The sequence below is a fragment of the Microcaecilia unicolor genome, chromosome 11 (genome assembly GCF_901765095.1).
Source record: "Microcaecilia unicolor chromosome 11, aMicUni1.1, whole genome shotgun sequence".
NCBI classification, from domain to species: Eukaryota; Metazoa; Chordata; class Amphibia; order Gymnophiona; family Siphonopidae; genus Microcaecilia; species Microcaecilia unicolor.
In genome coordinates, this window is record NC_044041.1 from 26,432,706 (window position 1) to 26,453,782 (window position 21,077).

General features: G+C 48.4%; 1 protein-coding gene across 1 annotated transcript in view; it reads left to right on the forward strand.

The window, feature by feature from the left end:
* Nucleotides 1-21,077, forward strand: part of TRPV4 (transient receptor potential cation channel subfamily V member 4) — a 165,465-nt gene that overhangs the window by 105,518 nt on the left and 38,870 nt on the right. Inside the window, 3 exon segments of the mRNA XM_030219409.1 lie at nucleotides 10,629-10,808; nucleotides 17,379-17,537; nucleotides 20,368-20,460. Of these exon segments, the coding sequence (XP_030075269.1) occupies nucleotides 10,629-10,808; nucleotides 17,379-17,537; nucleotides 20,368-20,460 (432 nt within the window).

The following is a 21,077-nucleotide window of genomic DNA, read 5'->3' on the forward strand; positions in this document are numbered from 1 at the left end:
CACGATAAGCATGTATTTATTTTGATAATTTGAGGGGGGAAGGGGGCATGTCAGGGGCAGAGAATAGGCAGACAGTGCGCGTGGAAGTGTTAATCAGCTAGTACGCTGACATTAATTACTGTGCGCTGACTTGTTATTGTGGACTTAACTTATATAGGAGGCGGAAAACAGCTCACCCATTGATTTTTTTTAAACGATTGCATGCTAACGGTAACATTGACGCACGGCCAGAAATGAAACAGTTAGAAAAAGGCTATTTTCCAGCTGCACTAGAAATGAACTTAGTGCAGGGGAAAGACCTGCTTAAGGTCACGCTAAGCCCATTTACTAACACAGCTTAATAAAAGGGCCCTGAAATGCCTTGTGGGGCTTGAAGTCCCCTGGGCAGTGGCGTAGCCACAGGTGGGCCTGGGTGGGCCGGGGCCCACCCATTTAGTGCTCAGGCCCACCCAACAGTAGCACACATTCAGTGGTAGCTGATGGGGATCTCAAGCTTGGCCAGCTGAAGACTTCCCCCTGATGGTAACGAAAACGCTACTCTCCACGATACTGGCACCTGCACACGCTCAGTTTTCAGCGCATGCCTGCTGCATACTGCCAAGATGGAAAGAAGCACTTTCCCGCCAGCTGAAATTTGGGGGGGAACACTTGGTGCCTACCCACTTCTTGCCTAGGCCCACCCAAAATTTGTTGTCTGGCTACGCCCCTTCCCCTGGGTATGGGACCTCAAACCTTTTTTCAAATCAAAAACCCCTGTACAGAGTTTTCTCTTTCCAAATGAGAGCCGGTGTACCCCCTGGGTGCAAAGTATTCACTAGATGCTATCACTGCGTGTTCTTGTCCTCTGTTATAGCAGAGTAAAAGTGGGTGGGATTAGATCAGGGGAGGAAAACAGTTAGACAACTTTTTTCACCCAGTTAAAACGCTTTTGTGTATTCCCTCCTCCCCCTCCCCCCCCCAAAAAAAAAATATGACAAGCGTCCTTAGAGGGGAGAAATGGCTAACTGGATGGATCTGGAAACCAAAAAAGCGGAGATGGCCAAAAATGGAGATGTAACCACAGGTCCAAAGTACAATTCCTTTATTAACTTGGAGTTAGGTCAGTTAATAAAGAATTTCTACTTTGGACTTGTGGTTATGTCTCCTTTTTTGTCCACCTCCTCGTTTTTGGTTTCCTTGTATATTCTGCAGAGATTTGTCATAAGTACATAAGTAATGCCACACTGGGAAAAGACCAAGGGTCCATCGAGCCCAGCATCCTGTCCCCGACAGCGGCCAATCCAGGCCAAGGGCACCTGGCGAGCTTCCCAAACGTACAAACATTCTATACATGTTATTCCTGGAATTGTGGATTTTCCCCAAGTCCATTTAGTAGCGGTTTATGGACTTGTCCTTTAGGAAACCGTCTAACCCCTTTTTAAACTCTGCCAAGCTAACCGCCTTCACCACGTTCTCCGGCATCGAATTCCAGAGTTTAATTACGCGTTGGGTGAAGAAACATTTTCTACTACTACTACTATACTTAGCATTTCTATAGCGCTGCCAGGGTTACGCAGCGCTGTACAAGTTTAAACATGGGGAAGGACAGTCCCTGCTCAAGAGAGCTTACAATCTAAAGGTTACAAACTATGTAGTCAGTGTAGGTATCATGAATGGGGAAGGTGGTTAGGCGCCAAAAGCAAGGGAGAAGAGATGGGCTTTGAGTAAGGACTTGAAAATGGGCAGGGAGGGCGCATGGGCTCGGGAAGTCTGTTCCAGGCATAAGGTGATGCGAGGCAGAAGGGGCGGAGTCTGGAGTTAGCGGTGGTAGAGAAGGTGAAGAAAAATTTTCTCCGATTTGTTTTAAATTTACTACACTGTAGTTTCATCGCATGCCCCCTAGTCCTAGTATTTTTGGAAAGCGTGAACAGACGCTTCACATCCACCTGTTCCACTCCACTCATTATTTTATATACCTCTATCATGTCTCCCCTCAGCTGTCTCTTCTCTGTGTTGTAACTGGATGGTCTGAAATCTGTATGTTTCTGTAACATGCAGACATTAGTGGACATACACGGGATAATTCTATAATAATGCACCTATATATAGGCACCACCTATTATAGAAAAGAACATAGGTGCCTATTCTCCTTTATAGAATACTAGGGCAACAGGTTAGATATATACCTGCCGCTCGATATTTAAAACAGTTTGACCACCGAAACGGCACTTTAACCGACTATCTGGCACCAAATATCGCCAGATAGCAGCTTAAAGATAATCGGTTGTATCATGCGATTTTCACCGCGGAGCTGGCTAAGTTTCACAATATGTGGAATAACTTTGGCCAGTTCCAACTTAACTGGTGAAAATTGGCTTGGCTGGCTACATTGGAACTGGCCAAATTTAAACCGTATATTCAGTGCAGGTCACCGGAAACGGCCTGGCATTGAATTATCCGGGTTCAGCGCTGACTGTGGGGAAACAGCCCAGCTATCATCTGTAATCTGAATATCGGAGCTGTAGAGCCTAAATGCAAAAGATAACACGCACGGTGGAATTGTAGAAATGGCACTCAAAATGACGCTAAACACCATTCTATAAAAGGGCTCGCAACTTTTATAGAATATTGCATGGCGCTGATTCCTGCGCCTAACTTTAGACACCAGATTTACGCCTGTTGAAACCTGGTGAAAACGCTGGTTTCCCAAGTTAAGTGCACTGAGGCAGTATTCTTTAACAGTGCGTAACTTTATGCCCCTGACATGCGAAGTCGTGCGCGCTCAGTTTCACTAAAACCGAGCGTGCACGTGATGCGAGAGGGAAGCAGGGCAGGCAATGCACAGAGAAAAGCGCTGGAGAAAGGCTTCAGCTGGCTGGGGTTGGGGATCCCCGCCAGCCAAATCGGGGGTCCCGGATCCAATTTGGGGGCCCAGGCCCCCAAGGCCCCTCCGTAGCTATGCCACTGACATACAAATTGCTGTACTGGTGGCCTACAAGAATTCTCAATGTAAGTGTGTGTGGATCACATGTGTTTTTTGTTAGATGTGATTCTTGTGTAGGAAAACGTCTATTAAAAGCACCTCCTGGCTTTCTAGAGGAGAAAGAAATACCCAAGCTGAGTTATTTATGCAGCATCCAGTATTATTTAATTACAGTGTAGCACAGCAATCATATTGAAGCCAAAATTTTAATGGAGCACACAGCCCTCGGAGGCTCATTTTTTTTTTTTAACTAATGGAGCAGAAGCGCCGAGCCATGAGGAGCAAGCCGTGCTGGTGGCTTTGTGAGTGAATCGCTCTGTGGACTTTGGCTTTAATAGTGCTTTTTCAGATTGAATTTGCCCAGTTTCCTATCCATCCCTTCTGTTTCAGAGAAGCTTTAGAATATGTGACCATCTCTGGGAAAGGGTGACTTTATTTATTTTATTGCACTTGTATCCCACATTTTCCCACCTATTTGCAGGCTCAATGTGGCTTACATAGTATTGTTAACATAGTTAATTCCAGTATATTAGGTATAGTTAGTATTGTGTAGAGGTTAATTAGGGGAAGAACGAAGAGGGAAGGGATTTATAAGGGTATTTATAGCAGGTGGGCTTTCATAACTGAATGGGTTGGTGAAGTGAATTAGTGGGGGGGGGGGGGGGGGCTGTAGGTTCTCATTGTAGGCCTTGTTGAAGAAATATGTCTTCAGAGATTTGCGAAAGATAGTTGTTTCGTCGATTGTTTTCAGGTCTGTGGGGAATGCATTCCATATCTGCGTGCTCATAAGTACATAAGTACATAAGTAGTGCCATACTGGGAAAGACCAAAGGTCCATCTAGCCCAGCATCCTGTCACCGACAGTGGCCAATCCAGGTCAAGGGCACCTGGCACGCTCCCCAAACGTAAAAACATTCCAGACAAGTTATACCTAAAAATGCGGAATTTTTCCAAGTCCATTTAATAGCGGTCTATGGACTTGTCCTTTAGGAATCTATCTAACCCCTTTTTAAACTCCGTCAAGCTAACCGCCCGTACCACGTTCTCCGGCAACGAATTCCAGAGTCTAATTACACGTTGGGTGAAGAAAAATTTTCTCCGATTCGTTTTAAATTTACCACACTGTAGCTTCAACTCATGCCCTCTAGTCCTAGTATTTTTGGATAGCGTGAACAGTCGCTTCACATCCACCCGATCCATTCCACTCATTATTTTATACACTTCTATCATATCTCCCCTCAGCCGTCTCTTCTCCAAGCTGAAAAGCCCTAGCCTTCTCAGCCTCTCTTCGTAGGAAAGTCGTCCCATCCCCACTATCATTTTCGTCGCCCTTCGCTGTACCTTTTCCAATTCTACTATATCTTTTTTGAGATACGGAGACCAGTACTGAACACAATACTCCAGGTGCGGTCGCACCATGGAGCGATACAACGGCATTATAACATCCGCACACCTGGACTCCATACCCTTCCTAATAACACCCAACATTCTATTCGCTTTCCTAGCCGCAGCAGCACACTGAGCAGAAGGTTTCAGCGTATCATCGACGACGACACCCAGATCCCTTTCTTGATCCGTAACTCCTAACGCGGAACCTTGCAAGACGTAGCTATAATTCGGGTTCCTCTTACCCACATGCATCACTTTGCACTTGTCAACATTGAACTTCATCTGCCACTTGCACGCCCATTCTCCCAGTCTTGCAAGGTCCTCCTGTAATCGTTCACATTCCTCCTGCGACTTGACGACCCTGAATAATTTTGTGTCATCGGCGAATTTAATTACCTCACTAGTTATTCCCATCTCTAGGTCATTTATAAATACATTAAAAAGCAACGGACCCAGCACAGACCCCTGCGGGACCCCACTAACTACCCTCCTCCACTGAGAATACTGGCCACGCAATCCTACTCTCTGCTTCCTATCTTTCAACCAGTTCTTAATCCATAATAATACCCTACCTCCGATTCCATGACTCTGCAATTTCTTCAGGAGTCTTTCGTGCGGCACTTTGTCAAACGCCTTCTGAAAATCCAGATATACAATATCAACCGGCTCCCCATTGTCCACATGTTTGCTTACCCCCTCAAAAAAATGCATTAGATTGGTGAGGCAAGACTTCCCTTCACTAAATCCGTGCTGACTTTGTCTCATCAGTCCATGTTTTTGTATATGCTCTGCAATTTTATTCTTAATAATAGCCTCCACCATCTTGCCCGGCACCAACGTCAGACTCACCGGTCTATAATTTCCCGGATCTCCTCTGGAACCCTTCTTAAAAATCGGAGTAACATTGGCTACCCTCCAGTCTTCCGGTACTACACTCGATTTTAGGGACAGATTGCATATTTCTAACAGTAGCTCCGCAAGTTCATTTTTTAGTTCTATTAATACTCTGGGATGAATACCATCAGGTCCCGGTGATTTACTACTCTTCAGCTTGCTGAACTGACCCATTACATCCTCCAAGGTTACAGAGAATTTGTTTAGTTTCTCCGACTCCCCCGCTTCAAATATTCTTTCCGGCACCGGTGTCCCCCCCAAATCCTCCTCGGTGAAGACCGAAGCAAAGAATTCATTTAATTTCTCCGCTACGGCTTTGTCCTCCTTGATCGCCCCTTTAACACCATTTTCGTCCAGCGGCCCAACCGACTCTTTGGCCGGTTTCCTGCTTTTAATGTATCTAAAAAAATTTTTACTATGTATTTTTGCTTCCAACGCTAATTTCTTCTCAAAGTCCTTTTTTGCCCTCCTTATCTCCGCTTTGCATTTGGCTTGGCATTCCTTATGATCTATCCTGTTACTTTCAGTTGGTTCTCTTCTCCACTTTCTGAAGAGAAGGTGGTGGCGTGCATCAGCTTGTATTTTAGTCCTTTACTAAAGTCTCCAGAAACGAAAAGTGAAGTTGGAATGAATTCTGTTAAAAGAAACAGTTTGCAATACGACAGTCCAAACCTCATCCGTTTATGTGAAAAAAAAGAAATAAATAAAAAGTTACAGAAGTTTAAACACGTAACTTTTTCAGACTGCTTATGGTTCAATGACTTGAAAAACTGGCCATTCTCAACATTTTGGATCTGTTACTTTAGTCACCTTTTACCAGAGATGGTCACTTATAGTAGCCGACCTCCTCATTCTGTAAATGACACTCACAATTACTTGTGCAAATGCACACCTATTTGTATAAAATAGTACCATTTGTGTGTACAATTTAATTACTTAATTAGCGCTTAATTGGTGCTTAATTGATGGTTTCTATCAATAACTGGCCTTGACTATCACTAACTGACACTAAGTGGCAGTTATGCACCCGAGTTATGTCTCTATTCTATAAAGTGTGTACACAAATTGTTTAGCACGTAACTGCGAAGGGAGCGGGTGGATCCTGGGTGTTCCGACTATTTTTTGCCTGTGCTTTCTAGAATAATCTTGTTTATACACACAACCAGTGGGGTAGCTATGTGGGGCCACGGGGGCCTGGGCCCCGTGGATTTGACCCTGGACCCCCCTGCCGACGACCCTCTCGACCCCCCCCCCCCCCGCCAACCTTTGCTGGCGGGGGACTTCCAGGTCTTGTGTTTGGGGGTGGGGGGTGGCGGGCTAAGGTTTGACAGGTCTGGGAGAAAATCCCAGACCTGTCATACCTCTTCTGCTGTTTGACAGATCCAGCTTTTTGACAGCCCAAACCTGTGAAACAACTTCTGTGGGAGGATTGTGCCTTGGGTACGTGCTCAGGCACAATCCTCCCGTAGAAGTACCCTGATGATCAGAGAAGTACCCCCATGATCAGAGCTAATAGTGCACATAAAGTTTGCATGCTATTAGATGTGATCATAGGGGCATTATAGCCCCGTGCTGTTCCGTTGCTATTTTTAGAGCGCAGTTTGGAACAGCGCGGGGCTTCTGATCATTGGGCCCATAAGTGAGTCTGATCAGCTAGACAGGTCAGACAGACCCCTCCTCCCTTATCCCTTCCCCTTCTCTCTTTCCTGTCGAAGTTATAGTTCATTTCCCTCCCGGATCATGTCCTGTCTTTTCCCTTCCTCTCCTGAACTTATTAGATTGTAAGCCGCTCAGACGGTTTTCTAATGGGCGGGATAGTAAATCCCTAATAAACCTTGAAAATTTACACTTGCCATAGAGCAGGCGTTAAGTGGTGTAAGCTGTTATCTACAACTTGGCGAGCCAGCTAGGAGCCACTAGGGGGCAATATTAAGTCCCAACCTGGAGACAGGAGATGCCAGTAGAATTTTCTGATCGTGCCTAACTTTGGGCACGTCCTTAACGACTTACACTAGTATTCTGCAATGGCTTGGGCACGCATCTAGTTTTTCCTACATAAGCACACAACTGTGGAACGCATTACCAAAAGCCTTGAAAACGATGTACGGCCACCTAAACTTCCGGAAATCACTAAAAACCAACCTGTTTAAAAAGGCATATCCCGCCGATCCAACTTAAATGCCTAATCTCTGCAACACAACCAAACTAAAGCACATAATGGACATAGCACAACTCTCCCGTTCTCCGATTCCCTAATGTGGCTGTGCCACATGAACTTGATCCTACCACAACATCACCCTGTATTTGTTCACACCGGAGCCTTCAAAGGCCTCTCCGGTACTATGTAAGCCACATTGAGCCTACAAATAGGTGGGAAAATGTGGGATACAAATGTAACAAATAAAATAAATAAATCTCATTTTGCTGTTCTAGAAGACTAACGTTTGCTCAGATTTCTGGTGCTTAAATCTGTGCAAACTTTACGGAATTGCCCTCCCATAGGAACATAGTAAATGATGGCAGAAAAAGGCAGGCACTGTCCATCTATTCTGTCCAACAAGTTGGCAGGAGTTTCACCTGTCACTCCATGCAGGTTACACCTCTCTACACCCCATCCTAACCGCACACCCCCAAAATCATGCTGTGAGTACCATCTGAAAGTTGACCACCATTAAAAAAAAATGACTTTCTGTATAATGCAAGAACAATTATCAAAGGGATCCAGGCACCTTGGGTTTGAACGTTGCCCAGATGGAACTGTTAAATATTGTGAAAATCACTGGGCTGTTAGAGTGAATTATGCATCACTGGCAGTGAGTGAACACAGAATTTGCTTATCTGGAATTGTGGGTCAGGTTAGGAACAGGCTGGAAGCAAGCTAAAAGCTGATCTGTTTATTAGCGATAGCCACTGTCCCCCTAATGCTGAAAACTGGCTTGTGGAATTTGACTGCTTGTGTGCAAAGGTGCACATGCAGGTTATGGAATAGCGTCAGATATGCATGTAACTTAATTTAATAATTAGCTCCTAATTAGCCTACCTGCAGAGCAGGGCCGCCGAGAGACTGGGCCAGGCCCGGGACAAGGCCGCCCCCGGCCCCCCCCCACCCAAGGTCGCTGGGCCCCCATCCACCGGACTGGGCCCTCTCTCCATCCCCGGGCCCTCTGTACTAACCTTAAGTGCCCCCCTCACCATCGCAGCAAGCACCGGCAGACCTCTCCTTCCTTCCGTGTCCCGCCCTCGCGGACGTTACGTCAGGCGAGGGCGGGACACGGAAGGATGGAGTGGTCTGTCGCTACTTGCTGCGAAGGTGAGGGAGGCGCTTAAGGTCAGTTCCGGGAGCGACGGAGGGCGGGCGGGCCAGACTGTGGCGCCGGGCCCCCCCCCCCGGAGGCCCGGGCCCGGGAAATTTTGTCCCTCCTGTCTCCCCCTCTCGGCGGCCCCGCTGCAGAGGCAGAATGAGAACACTGAACACTGTGTATATATAACCTGTGCAGAACCCCAACCAAAAAAAAAGAAAAAAAGAAGTTACGCACATAACCACCGCCACGCTGGGAAAAGACCAAAGGTCCATCAAGCCCAGCACTCCGTCTCCGACAGCGGCCAATCCAGGCCCCAAGAACCTGGCAAAACCCCCAAATTTAACAATGATCAATGGACTTTTCCTTCAGGAATCTGTCCAGACCCCCTTTAAACTCAGCAAGGCCAGCTGCCGTCACTACCTTCTCTGGCAATGAGTTCCAGAGTCTAACTACGCGCTGAGTAAAGAAAAACTTTCTCCGATATGTTTTAAACCTACCCCATTCAAGTTTCATCTTGTGTCCCCTGGTTCTATTATTGTTAGAAAATGTAAACAAACGCTTCACATCTGTCCGTTCTACCCCACTCATTATTTTGTAGACATCTATCATATCACCCCTGTCATTAGTCAGTATTCTACGAGTTGTGAATGCAAAATGCATAGGGCCAGCTTCTATATATGGCGCCTGAGAAGTCCGTGCGGAATAAATTTCCGCCTAAGCGTATTCTGTAAGTGGCTCCTATATTTAGGCACGGTATATAGAATATGCTTAGTTGATATCAGAGCGCTTAAAATTACGCGCATCCATTATAGAATACGCTTATCGATTTCTGTGCATAAATTGTAATTATTGCCAATTAGCACTTATTATTGCTTGTTAATTGCTGCTAAAATCGCTGATGATCTTGTTCTGCTAATTAAGTTTTGCACTTCTCTTCGCACGAATCTAGGCGCCATATATAGAATCTGGGGGTATATGGCTAAATTTTAGGCCACCAACTTAGACATATATTGGAGCCACTATATATGTGGATAGCGGGAGCTGTGTATATGAATTAATTTAAGAGCCAGTGCCAGCACTTAAATTAATAAATTGACTGCGCCAGTTGAAAATCGAGCCCATTTGGGCTCTGTTCGTCTGCTGGGTTTGGGTTGGGGGAGGACAACGCATGTGTGGATATTAATTTTCAAATTGACACACATTGGGTTCCTTTTATTAAAGTGCAGCGAAAAATGGCCTGAGCTGTTGTAGGCACGTGCATTGGATGTGCGCAGATCCATTTTTCAGCGCACCTACAAAAAAGGCCCTTTTTTGGGGGGTCCAAAAATGGACGTGTGGCAAAATAAAAATTGGTGTGCGTCCGTTTTGGGCCTGATACCATACCGCCATTCATTGGCGTGGAGGGGCATAATCGAACGGGGCCAGCCATCTTTAAGGGCGGCCATCTATAATGACGGCCCCATAAAGCGGCATACCCGACCGTATTATCGAAACAAGATGGCCGGCTATCTTTTGTTTCGATAATACGGTCTGGGTCGGCCAAATCTCAACATTTGGGCCGGCCTTAGAGATGGCCGCCATTGGTTTTTGCCGATAATGGAAATTAATGGCGGCCATCTCAAACCCGGCCAAATCCAAGCCATTTGGTCGTGGGAGGAGCCAGCATTTGTAGTGCACTGGTCCCCCTCACATGCCAGGACACCAACCGGGCATCCTAGGGGGCACTGCAATGGACTTCATAAATTGATCCCAGCTGCATAGCTCCCTTACCTTGGGTGCTGAGCCCCCCAAATCCCCCCCCCAAAAAACCCACTCCCCACAACTGTACACCACTACCATAGTCCTTAGGGATGAAGGGGGGCACCTAGATGTGGGTACAGTGGGTTTTGGGGGGGTTTGGAGGGCTCCCATTTACTACGTCAAGTGTAACAGCCTTTGGATTAATTTAGTCCCCCATAACAATGCCTAAAGTAGTTTCCAAAAGGAAAAGCTGCGGCATTGGACATCTCTTGCAACGCTTAGTCTATAGAGGACCAACTAAGAAAGAGTTGTAACCTGGCCATGCTCTCTCCTGAATGCAGGTGTTCCAGCACATCATTCGCAGGGAGATTAAGGATGAAGATGCTCGCCACCTCTCACGCAAGTTCAGGGACTGGGCTTATGGGCCGGTCTACTCCTCCCTGTACGATCTCTCCTCGCTGGACACGTGTGGGGAGGAGGTCTCAGTGCTGGAGATTTTAGTGTACAACAGTAAAATAGAGGTAAGAGGAAAAGCACCGTGAAATGAAGAGAGAACAAGAGTTGGGAAGCAGAAAGGGGTTCCTCTGAGGCAAGAATGCCATGAGAATATTGGAGTGTTATTAATACAAGGGTATTATTGACTCAGGTTCTGAGTTTCCAGATTTAATATTTGATATCAGCGTACTACCTGAGCAATTTACAATGTACATAAAATAGATTAAGGCATACAACAATGATCAACAAATATAAACTCCTATACACATATCCAAAATTACCTCTACTATACCATACTGCCAAAACATCACCATGTTTTTCACCATTACGATACCCAAGATCTTGTAACTACTACTAATGTGTACTTTCCTATACAATCTCTATATATAAAAGGCAACTCCAACGTTCTATGAAGCCTCCAACCGGAACTTTGAAGCGGGCGAGATATCCGGTTTGCCCAAGAGTGTGTGCCCCGCCCTCGCGTCACAACGTGATGACGACGAGGGCGGAGCAAACACACTCCACGAAATGCCATCTCCCCCTGCCCCCGCTGGCCATTTTACACATGCATATGCACACCGCATCGCGGAGCGCCAACGACAGCAGCGGACAGGTCCCTGGAGGGGGGGTTGGGGTACAGCTGGATCCCTGGCCATGGGTGGCTGCAGGGGGGGCCGGGGGATGGAGCGACAGCAGCGGACAGGTGCCTGCCTGCAGGGGGGTTGGGGGACAGCTGGATCCCTGACCATGGGTGGCTGCAGGGGGGGGGGGCGAGGGATGGAGCGCCAGCGACAGCAGCGGACAGGTGCCTGCCTGGAGGGGGGTTGGGGGACAGCTGGGTCCCTGGCCATGGGTGCCTGCAGGGGGGGGGCCGGGGAACAGGACGGTCGCTGGACACAAAAACCTTGCTAGCGCCCGTTTCATCTCTCAAAGAAACGGGCCTTTTTTGCTAGTTCTTATATATTTCTTAATAAGTTTAACTTGTTGAAACACCGTTATGTTCTATCATTATCATACCACCCAAAATCCCACAGTTATCATTACATGTATACTTTTTCATGTATTTCTGTTACTCATGATGTATTGTAAGCCACATTGAGCCTGCAAAGAGGTGGGAAAACGTGGGCTACAAATGCAACAAATAAATAAATTAATTTAAAAATATACCAAGAGCCAGTTAGAGGAAACTCATTATATTTAGTTCAAATGGAAGTAGAGATAGCATCGTATTCTTATATGTATTCCAGGATCAGGCCCACCTACCCCACGTAGTAACCTGCAGATTTATGTACGTATGGAATAACCTTTGGGAAACAAATATGTCTTAAGGGAAAATCTGAACTTAAGATAGGAGGGCTCCAACCGTAGGGCAAGTGGTTATGAACACAGTTCCCTCTAAACTGTGTGGCAGTCCACCAAATGCATTGCTGCCGGGGGAGGGGGGCGGTGCTTCAATATTATGTTTTCAATCGCTAGGGACAGACAGTTTCCACGGAGTCCTGCAGAGCTTGCCTGTCTCTCACTATTTGAAAATGTGATAGTGAAACAGCGCCACAGCAGCCTGGCGATAGTTCCAGCTCCCAGTGAGCGCCATTTCTGGCGCTGCAAAAATATTTCAATTTTTGTAGTGCCAGTGTGTGCCCGGGGGGGTAATCGGTCAGTGCCACGCTCTTCCTGTTTACCGCCGGGTTAGCGTGGGAGCTCTTACCACCACCTCAATGGGTGGCGGTAAGTGCTCCCCCCTGAAATGGCCGCTCGGCAAGTGCTTCACTTACCGCACGGCCATTTCTTGAAAAAAACAAAACAAAGACCTGCCTTTTATCCACTGCGGTAAAAGGGGGCCTTGGCGCACATCAGAAACACATGCCCACGCCAGCGCAGGCCCCCCTTTTGCTGCAGCTTCGTAAAAGGGCCTCTTTCGTGCAGATCTCTCATTTGTTTAAACCTAACTAAATGGGTTATAAGCCCCTAATGCAGTCCATTAGTTTTCTTATATTTTGTCCTTTTGATGAGTGTGACTTATACTGTACCAAAAGCTGCCTGCCGCCCCCTCCTGCACACTACAACCCCCCCCCACTGCCGCAGTTACCGCCACCCACTCCCGCATACTACAAGCCCTTCCCCACCACTGCAGTTGCCGCCACCCACTTCCGCATACTACAAGCCCTTCCCCACCACTGCAGTTGCCGCCACCCACTTCCACATACTACAAGCCCTTCCCCACCACTGCAGTTGCCGCCACCCACTTCCGCATACTACAAGCCCTTCCCCACCACTGCAGTTGCTGCCCCCTCCCACACACTAAAGCCCTCCCTGGTCCTACCTTGAAGGGTCCTGGTGCTAGTGGCTATTAGCATTGGACTGGTGCCTGCATTTACCTGCACTTTATGATCAGCTGCCTAGACCGCTGGAACGAAAGAGCTCTCAGCAGATCGATGCAAGTAGCATGCTAATCCCTGCCAATTACGCTGTTGTGCTCTTTTGTTCCGTCGCCCCCACGATTGAAGGTAGAGCTCAATGAACAACAGCGTTCTGCCTCTCAAAACCCTACACCAGCTTGGAGCTGGCAGGAGGGGAAGCAGGACAGTAGTTGGACGGCAGGATGCAGCTGTCTGCCCAAGCTGTGTCAGCTGGGCCACGACCTCCCGAAGCACCCACACCCCCCCCTCCAAAAGAAGAGAGGCTAATGGCTTCTTTGGGGGCAGGAAAACCCCCTACTCTTTCTTGCCCGCTGTCGCTACTGTGCCCAGTGCCGCTCATGTTTTCAAAACGGCTGCCGAGACTTCCTGTGGCAGTCTCGTGAGACTGTTGCCAGAAGCCTCGGCAGCCATTTTTAAAACATGGCAGCGGCACAGAAGAGCAGGAGCAGAGACAGAGTAGCAACAGCGGGCAGCTGCAGAGGCCACTATACCACCGGGACGGACCCTTCAACGTAGGACTTGGGAGGGCTGTAGTGTGCGGAGGCAGGGGCCAGTGGAGCGCAACGGGGTAAGCATTGGCAGTTTCTGGCTCGCCTCGAATGTTGGTTGCTTACCTCATTCCGCTGGCTCTGTTAGTCTGGCCATGGCTTGAATACCAGACTGAAGTCAACATGTCTAAATTAAAGTATTTTCTTTTCAGAAATGTGATATGGGGTTGGCTTGATGGCTCAGCTGCAGTATTGTTAGGGACCTAGGATTGATTTTTTTTGCCCAGTTTTGGCATCTTCGCAGGCTGGGGATGCAGTGAAAGTAGAAATCAAACTCCCCTTCCCAACCGTCCCCTTTGCTGGGGTGAAGCTCTGGTCATTGGGCCTGGAGGGAACCTCAGCCCCTGCCGCTTGGACAAATGACTCACGGGTTGTGATTGGGCCAGATGGGAAGGGGAAAGAGAATAGAAATGGGGAAACCTGGGTAGCCCAGAATAGTAGCTTATGGGACCAGAGGCCTAGTTGCACAAGGTCACTGGGATGGGGATATGTTGGGGAGGAAGGGGATATAAAACAGGGGGATTACAGATGAAGGCTCATTTGGCCAGATCCCAGTCCTTCTGACTGAACTGAAAGTACAAAAGAGCAAGAGAAGGTTGGGTGGAAGGGAGACTATGCAATCCCCTTCAAAGAATAATTAACATCAGGGCCGCTGAGAGACTGGGCCAGGCCCGGGACAAGGGCCGCCCCCGGGGGCCCACCCGCCACCGGGCCCTCTCTCGACCCCCGGGCCCTCTGCACTGACCTGAAGCGCCTCACCTTCAAAAGCGCTGCAAGCAGCGTCAGACCACTCCTTTCATCTTGTGTCCCACCCTCGTGGAAGTTACGTCAGGCGAGGGCGGGACACAGAAGGAAGGAGTGGTCTGCTGCTGCTTGCTGCGCTTTCAAAGGTGAGGCGCTTAAATTCAATGCCAGGGAGCGACGGAGGGCAGGTGGCGCCGGGCCCGGGGAATTCTGTCCCCCCTGTTCCCCCCTCTCGGCGGCCCTGATTAACATCTGGCATGGCCGAACCACAACACAACTAAGATTCTGTCCATGGTTGTCAACTCATTCTGCCCTGTTTTGTCCCATTTTCCCATTGATTTCTTAAGAAAATCAGAACCACTGTTGGTGGGTAGAGATTCTTTTTTGGACAAGATCGTTCTTACGGATTCCACTGACATGGGCATTGCTGATTTATGATTGTCGTTATATGTATTTTTGTGAATGTTTTTCTGGAACTGGCCCTGAGTAGTGTTGGGAGGAGAAGGGGGCTAAATAAGGGAAATGAAATGAACCCCCTGCATGCCACGGGGCAGAACAGGGATTGGAGCAGTCAGTTTGGTTGGCAGCCACAGACAGAACAGATACAAGAGGAGATGGTGTACAATTAAAAAGAGGATTTCATGCAGCATTTTTAATCACTCGGTGAACTCCAGAGGTTTCTAGTTCTGGATTCCCACACATCATATGTACAGATGTTATCCCAGTCATGCTTCTCTGGGTAAAACCATTTGTCGTTATTCCTCAGGGGTGAATTTTCTTGTAAGTTCGCATCGTGCTGTGCACTGCCTCCTCCTGGTTATTAGCAGTGATTTATAATCACAGCTGACATAGGTAGGTCCCTCTTGCTGTGTCGCCATTCACAGACACTTTGGAGAACCTCCCCCTCCCCCAGAGGTCCTCATCATTAAATAGGCATGCAGGAAATAACAAGCTTTGTGTGCAGCGGGTATTAACTCACATTAAAAGGGAACCTTGTGCAGTGCACCGCGGTACTTCCACGTCGATCTTATACGTCTGATCACGAACATGCTTGTACGGATTCCCACACCTATCCAGTAGCCAGATGATCAAAAGCCCTACGCTGTTCCAAATAGCGCTCTAAAATTAGCACCGGAACAGCACGGGACTGTACCGCCCCTATGATCAGAGCTAATAGCATGCAAATTTAAGCACGCTATTTGCTCTGATCATGGAGCTAAGTGTGGGAGGATTGTGCCTGAGCGCTCCACACATGTTTGAATGGTCCAGGCTTTCAAAAGCCCAGACTTGTCAAACATTCCAAGGGACTACCCCTCTACACCCTAATTGGTAAGGCACCGGGGACCGCAAACCCCCCCCCCCAAGCTACCCCCCCCCCCGTACACCCTAACAGCCCCCTCCCTCCAACAGAAGAGAGGGCTGGAGGTCACTAGACCTCCAGCCCATACCTTGATGGTCTAGCGGTGATTGTGACTGCAATCCCCCACCCCCCCTGAAACCCTGGTACCTTGAATGGAGGAGGGACGTGATCCTAGTGCCTCCTCCTACAAGCGCTGTCTCCAAAATGGCGGTGCCCAGCCCTGCCTAGTGCATCCTGGGATTTGCTGAGCGGGGCTTCCATTCCATTATAAGGGAGAACTTCTCAGAATGTACTGGGCAGGGCTGGGCACCGCCATTTTGGAGGCAGCTCTCGTAGGAGGAGGGACTAGGATTGCATCCCTCCTCCATTCATGGTACCGGGGCTTTGGGGGGGGGGGGATCACAGTCACAGTCACCGTTAGACCACCATCCCTTTCTTCTGTTGGAGGGGGGTGTGGGGGCTTGTGCAGGGTCGTGGTTGCCAGGGTCCAGCTGACAAAGCTCTGGCGGAAAGCTGCATCCTGACGCCCGGCTGCCGTCCTGCTTCCCCTCCTGGCCTTATTTCCAGCTCCAAGTTGGCATAGGGTTTTCATGGTAGAGCGCCATTGCTCAGCGAGCTCTACCGAGCGCCATTGCTCAGCGAGCTCTACCTTTAATCATGGGGGTGCAGGAATGAAAGAGTTAGCCAGCATACATTAGCATGGATTAGCATGCTACTTGCATTGATCTGCTGCTCTTTTGTTCCAGCGCTCTAGGTGGTTGATCATAGAGAGCAGGTAAATGCAGGCGCTAGTCCAGTGAATGGCCTCTTGCACCTGCAATTACCTCTGATCGTCTGCCTACAGGTGACATAAGTGTAACTTGCCTGTTTAGTTTGGAGACGGGGAGGAAGGGCAGTAGATATGGAAGTCATATTGGCATTGGAGGAAGGGGGGATACAATATTAACACTTGCACCACCCCCATGCCCACCCCAAACTACACTTGTGCCTGTGACCTGACAGTCACTTGGATTTTCAGAGTGTTCATCATGAATAGGCATGAGTGACATTTGCGTACACCGAAGCCTTGGTATATGCAAATATATCTCATGGATATTTATTTATTTATTTTTCTTACATTTGTACCCCGCGCTTTCCCACTCTTAGCAGGTTCAATGCAGCTTACATATTATATACAGGTACTTAAATACCTGGGGCAAGGAAGGGTTAAGTGACTTGTCCAGAGTCACAAGGAGCTGCCTGTGCCTGCAGTGGGAATCGAACCCAGTTCCCCAGGACCCAAGTCCACCACTCTAACCACTAGGCCACTCCTCCACTCTGAAAACCACACAGGTTGCGGTGGTCACTAGGTAGGTTTGTGAAACCGTGTGTAAAACCCTTCAGTGTGCCTCCAGGCGCTTCCAAAACCCAGAGAAATATTGGCTGGGAAAGAAAAGGAAGAAAAATCCAGGATTTGCACGTCAGTTTCAGAGCACACTTGGTGTGCGAGAGAATGAGATGGTGAGATTCTTTTTGTCCTCGCAGAATCGTCATGAGATGTTAGCCGTGGAACCAATCAATGAACTCCTGCGGGATAAATGGAGGAAGTTTGGGGCCGTCTCTTTCTACATCAGTGTTATCTCCTATCTTATTGCCATGATCATTTTTACGTTAATTGCATACTACAGGCCCTTGGAAGGCCCGGTAAGTAACATCACTTCCATATCTAAATGCCTTTGTCAATTAGTGGCAGGAGCTGTTGAAGGGGGCAGTTTTCAGAGTAGGTTTACAGGGTAAAAGGGACGGAGTTCCTGTGGAACCACAAGCCCATTTTCAAAGGGAAACTCTACAATGCCTCATTTATTGCATTTTTTGCTTATATTTGGTCATTTTACTATTATGCTGTTAACGCAATTGTACATTTTATGCAGTGGCGTACCAAGGGGGGGGGGCGGTGGGGGCGGTCCGCCCCGGGTGCATGCCTGTCCGTCGTTCGTTCCGTGCTTCCTCTGCCCCGGAACAGGTTACTTCCTGTTCCGGGGCAGAGGGAGCACGGAACGAACGACGGACAGGCGCACGTGGCACCCCCCCCCCAGCGGAGTGCATCCGGGGGGGGGGTGTCCTTTCGCGCTTCCTTCCTTCTCGTGTGCTTCAGCTGTGTCAGAAAAGCTGCCCACGTCTGCATGGTTGTTATCCTCCCCTTTCCAAAGGACAAAGCAAAGCAGCATCCAATGACGTGAGCCGATATGAAGCCCCCTGAAGGGTAGCCCTCCGTCTCCGTGCAGCAGCAGGCGGACAGTGAGCAGAGCCTCTCCTTGCGAGGAGGCCGGTGGTAGCTTCCGGGCTATGGGGATTGGCCGGTTTCAGCCCTTTCCCGCCCTCTGCCTGCTTTTCATTGAGCACAGCTGCAGCGGCGGGAGCAGGGAATGCAGAGGTGCTGGGGGCGGCTCGCGGACGGGGCTCACTGTTCAGCGCACTGCATCCGGGGGGGGGGGGGCGATTGGTGATCCGCCCCGGGTGTCAGCCCCCCTAGGAACGCCACTGATTTTATGTTAAATTGTAGCTGCTGTACACCACCGTGGGTGAATCCCTTTATAATGGTGGTTACTAAATCTCAATGAAATCAATCAATCAAAATCTGGTTTCCGTTTGAAAATCCAGGCCAGCCACTGAATGGGACAAGCTTCTCACTGCAATCATTTCCACTGAGGACTTTTGAAATGAAAAACCTCACCTGTATTTTCCTCTCTTTACCCTGTTTTGCAGGCAGGCTTTTAACTAACACATATCCTTTTACTCACAGTGAGGGGAAGGGCAGTTTTCAAGAGAGCCTTTTAACCATGTAAAAAGCTTTGAACGTGACCCTGTTCAGGATCTGCAGCTTTGTGGTTTTATACAGATGTACTGAGCTTAACCGTATAATCATGAGCAGGGCTTCCCATGTAGCATTTTCCGTTTGAATTGCACAGCACCATGCCTGGCTGGGAGAGATAATGAAGTGTCTGTTGACTGCCCTCATTACCAGCTTCTAAGATCCCAAGGTTAGCTCTCACAGCGTAACCAATCAGTGGTACATACTGGCTGTCCTTTGGGGTGCAAAGTAAAAATATAATTTCAGAATTGTTTCCTTAACGTAGATTAGGAACCTGGGGAGGAGACCTTTGAGGGGTAGATGTTTCTATGATGTAATCATCCTCCATGTGATTTCAAAAGAAATGATGATGATAACAAGCTTGATGGAAACTGAGAACACTGAAGTCACCAATCAGTACCTCAGTTAGAAGCTCGAGCCCTATCTGTCTTTCCCGTGCCTGTATTACTTAAGTAATGAATGCAGGATTTTTTGTAGCAATCTACTGTAACTTTGGGCCAAATGTATTAAAGGGGTTTTCCAAATTTCTCTAGAGGGGTGGTTCCCAAACGAACCTCAGCCAGTTAGGTTTGCGGGATATCAACAGTGAATTTTCATGAAATAAATTTCCACTTGCTGGATTCATTAAATGCAAATTCCTATCATGCTTATTGATTGTGGAATTCCTGAAAACCTGATTAGCTGGTGGTCCTCCAGGACAGGGTTGGGAACCACTGGTTTGTAGGAAAATTAATACCTCTTGTCCTTAGAAGCAATATAATCCATCTAAAAAGACTGCAAATGATGATTCGCTCTAGGGGTAATGTCTCCAGATGAGTTTCTTATATACTGTTTGAATCAATGTATGTCAATCGCTTGAAATAGGTTATGTCTTGGATGGTGTTCGGACAAAATGGAGAGGGCATTTCACTAAATCGACAGTAATATCCATGACTGGAAGCGTAGAGTGTTAAGAGGATTGTGCTTCTCAGGACACATGTTTCCCATTCACATGCTCCAGCCCCAAATAATTCCCCTTTAGAGAAGCAATGTTCCATGTTCTTGTAGAGTTTGCTTAGAATAATCAGATTAACCTAAGTCTTAGGACGGCCCGCCCACCAGCCTGCCTGTTTGTCCAGAAAGCTGGACAAATGGGCAGATTGCTAGCCTCCCCTTACTTACTAGTGCCCTGGTGGTCTAGTGACCTCTTCCGCCTTCGGGGCAGGAAAGAGCCCCCTCTTTCCTGCCCGGAGCGCTGCCCTGCATGCACCCTTCCTGTTGCTGATCCTCGGCGCCGAGTTGAAGTGACCTCGCGAGACTTCAACTCTCGGTGGCCATTTTGAATCGACGCCGAGGATCAGCAACAGGAAGGGTGCATGCAGGGCAGCGCTCCGGGCAGGAAAGAGGGGGCTCTTTCCTGCCCCGAAGGCGGAAGAGGTCACTAGACCACCAGGGCAGTAGTAAGGTAAGGGGAGGGGGTGACGGGGTATGTGACAGGGGGTGGGGAAAACGTGACAGGGGCGGAGAGAGGGTTTGAAAGGGGGCGGGGTGTGGGGCGGGGCATGTGTCCTCCTTTTGGGGGGACAAAAAATGGTAACCCTAGGGGTAGCTTTGCTGTGTCTTTGAAGCGTCTGCTTTGAGTCTTCTCTGGATGTGATCCTGGTTTCCTCTGCTTCACTCTAGCCTCCGTATCCCTACAAGACGATGAGAGACTACTTGCGTTTGGCTGGAGAGATCGTAACACTTTGCACAGGCATTTTATTCTTCTTCACTAACGTAAGTTCTACCTGGTTTCTTCCAAATTTCATAAAATCTGAAGGAAACATCTGTGCCTATCTCCTCTTTCCCTCCCCCCCCCCCCCCCCCCAGTTTTCTTCATGCCTTTAAAATAACCCTTCCCTGCTTCATCTTAGCCCACTGGCCTTGATGACTGTACTGATACTGGTTCCCTCGGTGGCCAGTAGCTGGGGGGGGGGGGGGGGGGACCTTTCTTTGAGCCTCTCAGTGCCCTTTTTCATAGATAGGGGAGGCCACTAGTGCCTGCAGACTTCCTGTCTCCCTATGACCCAAGAGCATCAGTTTCACAATGCCTGAGCCCCGATGGAGAGTACATTTCAACAGAAGCCTTCTGTGTCACAGGTTATTCTCTTAATCAAGTGCAAGCATACAGTTAGCACAATTTTGTCATTCCTTCCAGCATGCCCCCACCCAGGGGCTGACTGACCATTCAGGAAACTGGTCAGTGCCCAAGGGATCAATGCAGTTGAAGGGCCCAGTACCGGGAAATTATAGACCGGTGAGTCTGACGTCGGTGCCGGGCAAGATGGTGGAGGCTATTATTAAGAATAAAATTGCAGAGCATATACAAAAACATGGACTGATGAGACAAAGTC